Genomic DNA, 14807 nt, shown 5'->3' on the forward strand with positions numbered 1-14807 from the left:
CCACCTGCCTGTATTTTCTGTTAAGATAGTATGAATCAAGAAATGAGAAAGTAGCCATTATTTCATGGGGAAGAATGCCATGATTTTGACTGGAGAAAAAGAGGCTGAGAAAAAGACCTTATTGCTCTCTATGGCTACCTGAAAGGAGGTTGTAGTGAAGAGGGGCTTGGTCTGTTCTCCTAATTAACAAGTGATAGGGCAAGAGGAAATGGCCTCAGGTTGTACCAAGAGAGGTTTATATTGGATATTAGAAAAATACTCTCTCCTGAAAGGGTCATCATGCATTGGAACAGGCTGCCCAGGGAAATTGTAGAGTCTGGAGGTATTTAAAAATGTGCAGAAGTGGCCCTTGGGGACACAGTTTAGTGGTGGACTGGGCAGTGCTGAGATGATTGTTAGACTCAGTGATCTTAAGGGTCTTTTTCAACCTAAATCATACTGATTCTATGGATTCTGGTTTAGGTATTGTGAAAGCTCAACCAAAATATATACATAGCTGGCAAAATAAGAGACAGTCCTGGAATGCTGAAGTGCATTAGCTTTTCTAATTTTATGCCATGGATTCCATTTGACTTCCTATGGTGTTTTGTTAGTCATGCTGTTCTTTCTCCTTAGTCATACGGTGTTATGCAACTTCAGTTCTACTTCTGTCAATCATAAGCTGAGGCCAAGATTTTTCATGACAGCACAGCTGATGAGAGCTGTCTACTGAATCCCTAACCTACAGAAGGGCATTAGAGAATTGTTTCATTCTCCAAATGTCCCTATTGTAAGGATAGAATCCTTGGCTGGACTTTTGGAAATGTACGAGAATGTATTCTCTTCCTGCTTGAAGACTCCATTTAACATGCCTTTTACATCTAAAACTCTCCAAGAACACAATAACTGTTCATTAAAATGCCCATAATTACAGCTAGTTTAATTGATAGCAGAACAGAAGTAAATTTCACATGAAAATATGCCAAATAGTGGTACATGAACTATTTTTTGCATAGGGGATATAAAAAGGAGAGGCAAAAAATAATACTTTGAGTTATCAACAATTATTTGAAAAGATGTGATAGTTAAAAAATAGCAGAAAATTAATTTCTAAATCAGGTGAGTTTCAGTTCCATGATCTACCTCTTTCTTTTCTCTTGTAATAGAGAAAGAGAATTGATCATTAGTCATATGAAAGTTGTAGAAGACACTCTTCATAAGGTAAGAATTTAAATTGATTCCTCTGATTGCTATTTCTAAACATATCAAAGTTTTACCACTGCTTTTGCTCAGGGGAGGAGAGGAGTAGAAATTGTAAGGTGACTTCCTTTTCTTACTTTCCTTTAACTTCATTTATCCTAAAGAACTGTTCATTTTTAGTGAAATAAAATACAGTTTTGTAGTATATGATCTTCCTATTTCTTACTACAAAACTTAGTACAAAATCCATTTTCATTCCCTTAACCACTAAGAGCACTAATTCTGGTTACCAAATGAAGGCTATTGAACATCCAAACAGCTGATAATTTCTGTGGAGTTAAGTCTGTGCTGTGTTAGTCAGAGGTCATTTGGTGATGTCACATGCATAGTGGCCATAAAACATATGGCTTTGTGCATGCTACTTTAATTTTTGATACATGATAAAGCATAAGGAAAAGACAGTAAGTTGTAACCTGTAGTCAGAAACTTTGATGATACTTTTAGGACATTTTTAAAATAATGATCTTAAGTAGTCTCTTTCACTTGCACAATTTTGCCCTGGTATAGAAAGCCCAACAAAGTTTGTATATTAATTATTTAGGCAAAAAGGAATGTTTTTAACTGTAGCTCCAGTTGTTGATTGTTTTATAACTGTTTTTATTCTAGAGCAACACAGAGTAAAATAAGTGTTTTTATTACCTTGGAGTGTTAATTTCCCTTATCACATCTTGAATTCACAGCAACATGGGAATCTATTCTTCATTTTAGTTTCTGTGTTCACCAAAACTAATTTCATTTTAAGATACTTTTTCAAGCCTTTCTTTCCTACAATGTTCAAGAAAGTGACAGAACATAAAACTGTGTGTTTTAGCTACAGCAAACTGTGCTGGTACAGACTGTCTTGCTTTTTGCCCCCCACCTTTTTCATACTGGCTTCTTTTAAGCTTAAAAAATTTATGTCATGCAGGAAGTGTTGTGTTTTTGCAGTAAGAGATACATGTAGTGTCCTTGGCATTCAGAATTTATTGTTCTGGATTGCAAGGTTTCATTTTGGTTTTGCAAGCAATGCCATTATATGCACAAGGATTGACGTGTTTGGGAAAGGGCTATAGAGAAGGTCACATGCTTAGTACTGATTAACCTGATGCAGTGAATGAATGAGAAACAGCCATCTTATTGAAAATCTGAGTTATCACATTGCTTCTTAATTCTTGGTGTACATAGTTGTTAAGCCCACATAGCATATTAGTAAGTAGCAAAATAATTTATCCTTTCTGATTTGTCAATGTAAAGAATGAGGAAAACATAAGAATCAGAAATGTCAGGATACTCCTTTAAGCAGGAACTAAAAAAATTGATTGTAGATCATTCAAAATTTGACACATTATTTCTCCCAGAAGGATAGAGGGAAATTATTGATTTTCTTTGGGAAGTATCTGATATTTAAACCCTACATCATAATGGTAACTAATTACCTAGCATTAGTGAACATGCTTATGTGTAAACTAAAAAGTTTACACTGTTCTTCTTAAAGGGTTTCTCAAACAGTAAAAAAACAGAACATGAAGAAATGGATTACATACTAGTGAAAGAACCACAAGCCTTTCTTTCTCCACTAGAAATTCTGAGAATTACTTTTGTTTTAAGAAAAGAAATCAAAAGAAAATGGGTAAAGTTCAGAATCAACTGAAGTTAAAGTACTACTATTAACTGCAGCTTTACTTATGGGAGTTTGAAATTGAAGGTTTTGATATTCCTGTGTTGATGTATTAGTGAGCAAATATCCACAAAATTCCACTGCATGACTTCAGGATCTGTATTATTAATGCATAATGCTAAATTTTTACCTATAGATCTCAGAGGGATTTTACAGACATCCTTAGTAATCTTAGTTAGACTCAGGAATAAGACAATATACTCTGTTCCATTGAAGTGGCCTCATTCCTCTCCTTATTCTATTCCTACAAGAATTCCAGAAGTCAGCAATGTAGGTACTAGATCACCTGCCTTTGGGTATACTGAAGTGTAACATTCAGCAAACAAAAGTAAGAGAAATCAGCCAAGGGAAACTATCTCTGTGCATGCTTCTAATATACCACTAGACCAGGGATTATTTACACCACTTTCTGCCGCACATTGTGACTGGATGGAACATCCAGTATCATACATTTGACTTTGCCAAAAAGTGCTTAAGTATGCTTATGCCCAGAATGACTCTTTCAAGACCATTGTGGAGCTACTTTTTTAACCTTAATGAATATTTATAAAGCATAACTCTTGAAGAACTTGAGCACTGGATATGCTAATAGAGAAAATATTTTTAGCGGCTAGTTTCATGTCCTTCATAAACCACAAGATGTTCTTTAGAATGTTATTTTTTGTCTTACCCTGAGTCATGTCACATTAGCTATCTTTATCCTACTCCTGGAGCTGAATTATTTCTACAAAAGTTCCTGATAAAATTAGAGATCTTTCTTCATCTCATACCATCTAAATATTATGGACAAATATCTAAATGCAAAGTGGATATTTTAATAAATTAAAAGAATCAAAACAGAATATCATCAAGGACAAACAGAGACCTCAACAAGATTATGATTTGGTTCAGTTTTATTCTCAAAATTCTGAAGATGGCCAAAAGGTAATAGCAAAATGATAACAAATGATATTTTAGAAATAAATAAAATTTTACTGAGTAATGAAAAGAAATTCCATCTACTTGAAGTCCAAACATAAAGAATTTCTTTAAAACTTTTCTAATAAAAAGAAAAATCATTTAAGAACATGTCTTATTTTAAGACCCATGGGCAGTACTTTTTTTAATGTATGAAAAATAAGTTGAAACAATTTCCCCTCAAAAAGTTGAGGTTATTTTTGTTATAAATAAACCCTCATTATGCTTGCTGATAAACTGTATTCTGTTACTAATTTCTTCTTTATTTCTTAATATTCTGGTTGTATAAATAGTGTAAGAGACATTTGATCCTATTTATTTTCTATAACTGGATTATTTAACATGTATAGTTAATCATGTGTTAGTTATGGTAATAATGCCAAGGTTGAGGGTTCAATCCCTGTATGGGTCAGTCATTTAAGAGCAGACTTCATGATTTTCGTGAGTCCCTTCCAGCTCAGAATATTCTGTAATTCTGTGATCCTGTAATCCCATCTCAGAGGAAGAAATAATGTTATACTATCTCAGCTAAAATCTTTGGCCTTCCCCTTGAATTGCTCCTCAGTTTGAGTGCTTTTATTCGGGTTGGCCTTGGCCAGCAGCCAGATCCCCACTCAGATGCTGTCTCAGTCCTCCTCAAGAGGACAGAAGGACAAAACAGGATGAGAAAGCTCATGTGTTGAGGTCTAGATAGAGACATTGCATAGTAGTTATCATCACAGGTAAAACAGCTGACTTGGGGAAGTTATTTTAATTTCTTTTTTGAAGTAGATTTAGAGAGTTAGAAACAGTTAAAAAATCAACATTACCCTGCCTTTTAATCTCAGCTTCACTTGCTTCACTTGTGACTGCTGCTGTCATGCTGTGAGGCACAGGGGTTAGCAGCCCACAGCAACTCCTCTCTGCTGCTCCTACCTCCTCATGCTGTTTCCCTGCATCACTCTGGGCTCTCCATGTGGCCTGCCATCTTCAAGAATATCTGCTTCAACATAGAATCTCCATGGACTTCAGTTCCTTTGGGAACTATCCTGGACCTGCTCTGACATGGGATCCTTCATGGAATATAGTATAGATATATGCTCCAGCATAGTCCTCTCTCTGTGCCATGGGGAAATACCTAATCCAGTGCCTTAAGTGTTTCTGCTCCACTTCTTCTCTTTAATATTCAGTCTTTTTCTTCCCTCTTTCTCTCCCTGCGTGGTGGGTTTTTCTCATTCTTAAATTCATTTTCAGAGGGGCTGCCAGCAGGGTTGTGGGGCTTAGCTGTGACCTGTGATGGGTCTGGAACCAGAGATGTCTGGAAGCAACTTTGTCCTGCACTCATCTGTCCTCACAAAGGATGCACCTGGTACACTGCTATATCTGCCTCCTTTTCAGACTGACTAAATCGCTGTTCTCTACATTTAGCCTGTCCTACACACCACCACACTAAATCATTCTAGTGAACTAGCCTTCAGCGACAGAAATTGTTTGTTTCTGCTTGTACTCTTAACTGTCAAAACAACAAACTATTAACTATCTTGACAAGCTTAGTCTATCATAGTTTTCAGCCTGTCCTGGCTGCTTAGGATTTCGCTATTTTAGCAGATTATTAAAACACAACATACTCACTGCTTTTCCCAAAACTAGTTAGCAACCTACTCATTCTGATGCTTTGGGACATAACCAGGGATCAAAGTAGCTATCCAGTGTGCTCCTTTCCTTCAGGCACTTGGTCTGAAAAATTACTCTTCGTCCACTTCTGTAGTGCACTTTATTTCTGCTGATTGAATGATTCATATGCTAGCTAGCAAAACAACTTCCATGCAGACCTGTCAGCAGTCATGCCTTGAATTCCTTCCACTGCTGTGTTTCATTGCCTTGATGCCACTCCTGTTGTCTCCTCTGAAATGCCCCTAAACTGTCTGTTCATGAGATCTGGGTCCCATGATTCTATCTACTGAAAAAAAAATGAACACCATATCATCCATCCCATTACATATTTGTAAAAAATACAAAGAACTGTCTTTCTTTGTATAATTTAATGGTTTGTTTTTTTATAATACAGCACATATAATACAGTTTTATCATGCAGTTGGTGATGGGGTGGGGTCATTGAATATTTGAGGATTTGTAAAGTTGTAGAATTGATTGTTATTTCTGCTGTGGTCCATAGCAATCAAATGCTTTTCCTTATGATGACAGTTTTATGGCCTGCAAGTAATTAATTTACAATAGGCTTAAGTCCATATACAAGTGACTACATTGGTAAAAACACTCAGTGTAAATAGCAATAATTGTTAGTTGCAGCAAGGAGACCACAAATTGATCAAGTCCTGAAAGAAGAGAACAGTTATGAGACTTAAGTTATCTGTCTCAGTCAGACTCCCGTAGATATGACCTGACACATTCAGGTATACTGATCAGTCACATTTCTCTCAGTTAACTGGGATCTATAGTCTGTCATATTATATAGTTATCTCAATAATGATATAAAAGCCCTTGTTTTAGAGATCTCAGATTTTTTTGTTTAACCTAATATAACTCTCAATGGATTTTCTCTGTGTTAGACACATTAATATTAAGAGTGAAGCCTGCTTGTTTGTATGTTCAAAGTCTGTCCATCACTGTGATCCTGAGTTGTTCTCAACTGACCATATCACAAGCCTATGGAAACAGTGAGTATGTCTACATGCAAAAAAAAATCACAAAGAAAACCCAATTAGTTTGTTAAAATTCTAAATAACTCCTGTAGGAAGTTTACAATAGGGAACCAGCTATTATTTCTCTGTGGTAAGAAAAAAATGAAGTAAAATTGCTACTTTTTCTCCTCCATCTCAAATGAGTGATTCTTAATTTCACTGTTTGATGAATGACTTTTGTTTCCCCTCCTAGCAATCTGACTTTCTTGATCCATGTTCCTAAAGATCAGTTGTGCAGGACATACAGGTGTTAGCACAGCTGGCTTGCTGATGACAACTCTGTCCATATAGCTGTCTAGTGTGTCATCACTCATATTGTTCAGTGTCATTCTGACCTAGCCAAGCTAAAAATGGTACTCCAGCTCAAGAGGGATTTAAAAACCTTCACAAAGTAAAGATAAGACATTGCCGAATGTCATATCCATGTGCTTAACTGTTTTCAGTTCGGACATATCTAAATAACTAATTTCAGCATTCATTTATCTTTATTGTAAGGTTTTCTTTGTTGGTTTTACAGTGAGGTTTTTTTGGGGGGGTGGGGGTTTGTTTATTTGGTTTGGTTGTTTGATGTGGGGTTTTTTTTGGTTTTGGGTTTTTTTTTTTAAAGGCTGAATACTCGAGTATAGTTTGCCTTCAGTAAGGAGAAATTCCTTTTTTTGAGAACTGTGGAATTATTGAATACATTAACTGTTATTTTCTCCAGGCATAGGTTTATTTGCAGCCCAAGGTCACTGAATTCTTTTCACTGGGGATGTATTATAGTGCACAACTTGCATCTACAGAGGAGCTTAGGTGCTGTGGTCAACGTTTGCAAAAAAACAGCTGAAAAAACATTTGCAAAAAAAAAAAGAAAAAAAAAAAAAAAAAAAAAGAAAAAAAAAAAAAAAAAGAAAAAGCCAAGCACACCCAAAACATCAGTTTTATGAGATATGTCTCCTCACACAAACAGTTATGTAGTAATTAATGCTCTCTTAGAAACCACCTGTGAAATGGCTTGTTTTGTGATTAAAAACAGATTTGTATGGCAGTAACCGGAAAGGATAGTCACTGAATCAGTATGCTAATACAGAAATTTTCAGTTGTTATTCTATTGAGGTAAATATTCAGTATAATTGCAATTATGTATGGCCACCTACACTAAGGTATGTCAAAATGCTATTTAACCTTCCACTATCAGTGGAAGTCAGGCCCTTAGATTTGAGGATGTATTTCTTCCTTTGATGAATGAACGTGCATCTGATGGCTTTTAATGACTACTCAAACCTAACTGTGATGCTCACAAGTATGCATTCAACTGTTTCCCTTTCCCTCCTATAAGACATTCTTGTCTAAGCAAAATATGTTGTGATTTGGTGTAGTTTGGTTTTCCCTCTCAAGGGAAAAAAAAAAAAGAAAGGTTTGATGGGTTTTTTTTGCTGTTCAATTCACTAATTTTGATCCAAATACCATTCCTTACCTCATTTTCTCTCTAACTGTATCTATAATTTTTCAGGTTTTAGGTACTTGATTTAAAGTACCTTCAGTTTAAAATACACAGTCTTGTCACAGGCAGTCCCTTTACTTCTGGAGTGCTGAAATCCTTGCCTGCTGAAGCATTGTGATGGAAAATATTGTATCTGAAATTATATTTGCTATCATTCAATATGATGAATATACACTTTTTGTAGTAATTTCCTTACTTTCAGAGCAGACTCATGTCTTGGTGTTAAGCACAAGCAATATTAACAGATTGGCTGTATGATCTGACAGGGTGATGTGAGATGTACTTCTTTGGATATTACTTGTGCCAAATCCTGCAACAAATAATTTGGGGTCTGTATTCCCTTAAATGGATAACACTTAAGTTGATCACTGTTCTATAGAGAACAGTGTATATCAGTATATCATGAGGAAAATAATCTGTATCGGCAACTTACTTGAAAAACTACTGTAATCAAGACTATTCAGTATTATTGTTGGTGCAACTTCCTTCCTGTATATTCACTTGTGCAGGAAAACTTAAACAATTCATACTAGACATGAAAAAAACAAGAAGTGTTAATGAAGGTTTAATTCTATCCAACAATGCATGTAATTTTTATTATTCTTCTTAGTTCTATGATCATTTGTATAACACTATAACAAACACTTGCCCATTCAAAGCAGTTACTATGTAACTTATTTCTGTTAAAATGCTTCCCATGGCAAAGGACTGTGTCCAGTAGATGTGCGTGTTCTTAACCTGTGTGATATGGCCCCCAGTCTCAATGCTGTCCTGGAGGTACAGATACTATGCAGCTTAATAAGCTAGATACTTGCAAGACTGTGGTTAAGACTAAGATTTGCATTCAAACTGCTTTCTTCTACTTTAAAATGTTCTAAATTAATTTTTGTCTGTTGTATGTCACATGCAGAACACATAGCAGTGTAGCAGAAACCATTTTGCTTGTACTTTTTTAGAATTTCTGTATTTGCAGCTTCTATCAGCAATATGGTCATCTGAAAGATAAACAGATTATATCACTGTTTTCCATTCACTTGTCACCAAATCACCGTAGATCTTGTTCTGCTCTTTAAATTGCAGATGATACGCTATTTAAAAAGTAGTAGGAAATTAAAGAAAAATAAGCTGGATAAGGATTTATTTTAATGTTGAGTTGGTGAGCTTTGAACTTGTAAGACATTCTCATATATAGCTTACATTGTGAAGCCTATATCCATAAATAATTTTTTTTTCTTTTTACCATAAGAAAGCAATGAATTAGGAACAAAATAAAAACCTAAAATCTTAGGTTTGTTGTACCAGTCAGATAGCAACTGGGAAAAGACATTAGGAAGGTCTAAGCATTCTAATACCATTTACAACTTGCTAGCATTTAGTACCATGTCTCTGTTGGCATAACTAGATATACCACATCAAACTCTGCATAGAAAACCAAAGGGAGCACAGGAGTGGACTGTAGACAAAACTATTATTATCTTGAGCAGCAGAACATTTTAGAGTTCATTTCTGGACATGTAGAATTAGCCCACCAAATTCTTCACTTTGGTTCAGTCAATAATGTAACTTCAGTTTATTATTCAGTTTCAGCTTTGATCTGAATTAATGAGTACTTTATTGATTTTAAATTGAGCAGCTATAGTGTTGTCTTCTTTGTTGCTCTCCTAATTAATTAAAAAGTTAAACACTGTCATAAGTCACTCTTCTTTATTTTAAAATGCTATGAAGTATTGTAGTAGAATGTGGATCCATTTGTGATTTTGCCTGTTTTCAGATAGTATTTATATGTCTAAACTGAAAAATATAGTGATCATATTTAGAGGCATGCTCTCACAATACTTAACTATATTCTATATAAAATCACTCTTCCAACTTTTCACAGTCTCAGCTGAAGTTATGTTTAACAAAATCAGAAATGGCTAAAACCTTCACTAACATTGATAAATATAAATTTATATCTTTTTTATCTATATTAATTTTAGAGTTTAGGGAAGTAAAACTGGTTTTAGACATTTTTAATCATTACAATAAGCCTGATTAGCTGATTGGGTGTTTTAGATTTTAACATAAAGCTCTCTAGCCTTGGGAGACCTTTCAGACAAAATGGTCTTGCTTTAGATTTCATATGGAGGAAAAAAAAGTCATTAAATACAAAATACTGTTTAGGATGTTCTTCTGCCTATTGAACTTCCAAAAATTTCAAAAAAGAAATTAAATTACCCATTTTATATTTGCCTCGTGGTTCTGTAATGTAAATTTGTATGTGCGTATTGTTTTTACTGCATTAGAGAATGAGGAAATAAATACAGTTTTTCAGCTACTGTTGTTTTGTTTCTAGATCTCAAAAAGCCAATAGACAGAAGTTATCAAATTATTTCTTTACTAAGATTTCATACAGATCTGGGCTCTCCAACGTGATTCCATGCAGGCATGGCCATTATAGCTTTCCAGTCCTTGAATAGGTAGGCAACTTGGAATGTTTTCACTTCCAGTGAAACAATATAGTGATATTTGTACAGCATACACCCAGTCTTTTGCTCTTACAATTTTTGCTGAACCCTCATGAGTATTTTTCAAAGGAAAAGTCTGTCTTATTTTTTTCAGTTTCTCAATATGCATACTAATAATGAGATGTACTCTCTACAATCTAAGTATTTACAAACACAAGAAAATATTTGAGTATTTTTAAATTGTGAATCCTCATATCAAAAATCATACTCTTTAAGAAGCTAATATATAATTTTCTGATGCAGTTATACTATTGGCATTTGTTTACCACAATGCAGCCATTTAAAAAATGGGGTTTATATTTTATTGTTCAGTGAGTGTAATACCCCAATACTGAAATAGAGAGTTTGAAACTAATAGGGTTAAAAGGACTTCTGCTGTCTGTATTGTGTATATATTATACCTACATTGCTTATACATTGTTTTTTTCCCCCTAGTATTAGCAATCTGCTTTTGTACTTTGACATAGGGATTTCCCTTGTGAATTTTGTCACAGAAAAAAGAGAATCATCAATATCGCAGTTAAACTTGACTTTCAAAGCTAATAGTATCTCATTTGGGGGCTGAAATTTAATAAATTTTCTTTGATTCTGTTTGAGTTTTTAAACATCAAACAATGAATTGGCCAGGGTGCAGTAAAATATTTAGATCTATTGACTACGGTTCAGAAGGGTAGAAGGCAAAACACTGGTGGTTTGATGTTGATAAAATCTTCGTACCTTAATCCACATTAATGTTTTCTTTTATCTGTGTGCATACTGGCAGCAATGACACTGAAAAGTTGGTGTATGTATAAGCTATAAAAATGTAAATCAAGTGTGTGTGTATGTGTGTGTGTGCGCGTGCATGTGTGTGTATTTAAAGCCATGTATTTTGTTATATTCAGCAAGGTTAACATCTGACCAGAATTACACATGCTGACAGAACACTCTAGAGAGTATGTTTGTTCCACAGGACTGTATATCCTGAACCTAGTGCACTGTGTGTGCAAAAAATGTGTAGAGGACCTTTCCTGTTATAAAAATTGCATCATAGTGCATATGTTTGGCAGCCACAGGTATTGACAGGAATTCTTTAGGTCAACTTGGGAAATGCAGGGCTCCCTATTCCCACAGAACAGAGGAACGAATAAAATAAAATCTCTTCTTCTTTGTATCAGTAGATTTGCACATGATTCTTTCAATCCGAGCAGATTTCAAAGGCTCTGCTGTTATTTGAAATCTGTTCACTCATAATCAACATTTTACAAGAATCTAATTTTGTAAGTGGTTACAGAAAAGTAATCTGGGATTTAAAGTGAATAGATTTGTGTTTTAATTCACGTTCGGTGCATTCTTGTGGGCAAGGCAGCCTCTAACAAAACGTGAAATTTATTAAAATAGTACTAAGTAAATGGTATATCTATTGATTTACGTGCATTTAGGATATATCCAGTATATGCTTTAGTATATATTCAGTGTATGTTTTAGTATTACACTGTGTATTAGGTCATTAAAACAGTAAATTATTTTTAGCAGTACCCACTATTGCTACTCAACAGATGCAGTGATGCCAAATAAATGGATTTAATCTATTCGTTTTTACTAACATATATTTGTATGTGTGTCTATCCATCTGTATTAGAATATAATCTGACTACTGGGATCTCCCAGAGGCAGACATTGTAAATTTTGTATTAAATAGAATGAAAAATGGGTGGTGGCGTCATATGGTGTGTGAACGTAAGCGGAGCGGCCGTGGAAGGTGCGCGTTAAACGCGTACAACGGTCCGTCCGTGCCGGTGGACAGACGCACGACATGTCGCGATATGCGGGGCACTCCCGGGAGCGCTCCGGCCTTCCCGCTGCGCCGCGCCCGGGGACAAAAGCGCGGGCGGCGCTGCGGCGCGCGGCCGGCAGGTGGCACTGCGACACCGACGGCGCGGGCCGGCGGCGCCCGGGCCGAGCGCGCCGCCCGGGCATGGCCGGGCCGCCCGAGGAGCGCCGCGTGTCGGACACAGGGTCCGCAAAAAGCGGGCATTTCTTGCCGCCTCCCATTCTTCCCCCCTTGTAAAGCTACAGGTTAGTCCATTTTGTTTTGTGGATTATTCATTTTATTCTGACTTTTGGCTGAGTTGTTTCTAAATGAACGTTATTCTGGAGGATTGATACCAGAGTAGACAGAACTCACATGCCAGCTTCTCATTGATGTGATCACACGAACTTTTTAATTTCAGAGCTCCTGTTTGTTTCAGTTAGAAGTACAATTACTGTTTCTTTTACGAGGTTTTTACAGGTGACAGATCTGTGAAATGTATGTTCTAGATGGGCTACAGAGCCCTTAGTGTCTTTTCTTCTCATTTCAGACTAGGAGAAGATGCTTTTTCTTCTTAACATTCTCTCCCAGCACTCTGAATTAGAGATTTATTTGCAACGAAAAATCAATTAGTCCTAAATTTATTCATGGATTTCAGGTCCAGCGATCAATGCAAGTCCACTCAGTGGGCTCAAGGGGACCCAGTTCATCCCAGTTAATGTGTCTGAAGGGGAATTACCATTGATGCTGTTTTCTTCCCTTTAGGTCAGAGATCAGGCCTTGCTGCCGTGTTCTGCAGCAGCCACGAATGACTTCACCCTGGAGCTACCCAAACTGCACCTGGAGACCTTTTCAGAGGAAGGGCTGAAGGGCAGGCCAGAGGCTGCAGCATTTCAGGTTAGAGTCTAAAATAATCCTGTTTCTTGTTTTCATTTTTTGCAACTGAGAACAAGAAGCTAGACTGCTCTGAATGTGTGGAGAAGAAAATGCTTCAAAACTATTGTAGTCAACAGTTGAAAGAGAAATAATTTTCATATATACTGTTGGTATACTGTGGTATTTCAGAGATGATGTGAACTTTTAATTTTGCAGGTATAATGTTAAATAACTGACAGGGATATGACCATGGAAAACCACAAATTCTACATTCAAAAATTAATATCACTTTATCCCCCCCCCCCCCCCCCTTCCTCTGCTTAATTTATGCAAGACAAATAGAAATTAAAAAGGCGGGGGAAAAAAAGACAAGATTTTTATGCTGCTACTTGGTCAGTATCAGATTATTTCATATTTCAGTTTCAGAATTAACAATGATCTTTAGCACTCATAATTTAAAAGAAACTGCTGTTTGGAATACTTTAGTATAGGAGCTGTTTTGTTTATGTACGTTTAAATACTTATGTTTTCCAGAATACTAATTTTATTAGGAGGAAACTGGGGAAAAGAAGAGAAATTAACTGAAAATTTACATCTTCAGCACTGAAAATGGATTCTGTGCAAAGCTGCCTTATTGTTTCTAAGTTTGTTATGTTTTCTATACAGACTATGTCTTAGTCTTTACAGCTGTGGAGAATACATTTTTGTTAAAAGCAGAATATTTTGTTTTCCCAATGAGAGAACAAAAGGCAAAGTGAATACATACTTCTTTCAGTGTGCCCTTCTATCTGAATCAGAGAGAATAAAGGTAGTCAAGTAAAGTGCAAGGATATTAGGAAATTCAAATATTGCACAATATGTATATTTTTCTGTAGTAACCTTTTTTAACTTACTGTAGATTTTCTGTTCTAGACATAGTATATAATTGCAGGAGCAGCGTCACAAAACTGATCATTCAAGAAAGGCAGATTCTAAACTGGAAATTTCTCACTGTTGCCCTTTTGCATGTGTGTCTTTCAATATGAAAAATATTAAAATTATGTGTGTATTATCATGTTTCCATAATAAAGTAGTAATACGTAAGACCGTGAGATTCCCGTGCACCATAGTATGCACAGCTGTATGTCTCTGGCAGAGGGTAGGTTGCAAATGCTTCCCCATACAGTGATGATCACTTTTAAAGCTGCACAAAAAGCTCCACAGGTGCATCTTTTTCCTAAGAAGCTGTCATAGAAATCAGCAGCTTTTAAATACTACTCTTGTAATTCAGGAGCCTGGTCGATGATACCTGCTTCTGTTTTTTTGTCTCATTCCAACTTCCATTCTTTTTTGACCTTCCAATGATTGCAGAAGCATTTCCAAGACAGCCTATTCCGTCATTATTTCTAAGAAAAGAAACGGTAGTATAAAAAAGTTGCATTTCAGATTTGTACATACTACTTACTGGTGCTGTAGCTAGCCCATAGTATTGCTGCACTGGTAGCGCAGTGACGTAAACCTACTTTTTGTTTACCTGACAGCTTCAGTTACACTTGGTTACTGTGTGTATACACAAACAGCTTCAATGGTTCAGTTTGTATCTCTGTGAAGTTCCTTTCCTCCTTCCCTTTCTTTT

At 35.9% G+C, this 14807-nt stretch overlaps 1 protein-coding gene across 9 annotated transcripts in view; it reads left to right on the forward strand.

The window, feature by feature from the left end:
• The window catches only part of CCDC171 (coiled-coil domain containing 171), a 163147-nt gene that overhangs the window by 104703 nt on the left and 43637 nt on the right, over positions 1 to 14807 (forward strand). For 8 of the 9 annotated variants that reach the window (XR_010083542.1, XR_010083543.1, XR_010083541.1 and 5 more), the window contains 2 exons: positions 1146 to 1200; positions 13082 to 13213. Coding sequence is in view for 6 of the 9 variants with exons in the window: in XM_063423196.1 (XP_063279266.1) it covers positions 1146 to 1200; positions 13082 to 13213 (187 nt within the window). In the remaining 3 variants the exon portion in view is untranslated. Of the gene's footprint in view, positions 1 to 1145; positions 1201 to 6402; positions 7430 to 13081; positions 13214 to 14807 lie in introns of those variants that run through there. The other variant, XM_063423201.1, reaches the window with a different exon arrangement.

The sequence above is a fragment of the Prinia subflava genome, chromosome Z (assembly GCF_021018805.1).
Source record: "Prinia subflava isolate CZ2003 ecotype Zambia chromosome Z, Cam_Psub_1.2, whole genome shotgun sequence".
NCBI classification, from domain to species: Eukaryota; Metazoa; Chordata; class Aves; order Passeriformes; family Cisticolidae; genus Prinia; species Prinia subflava.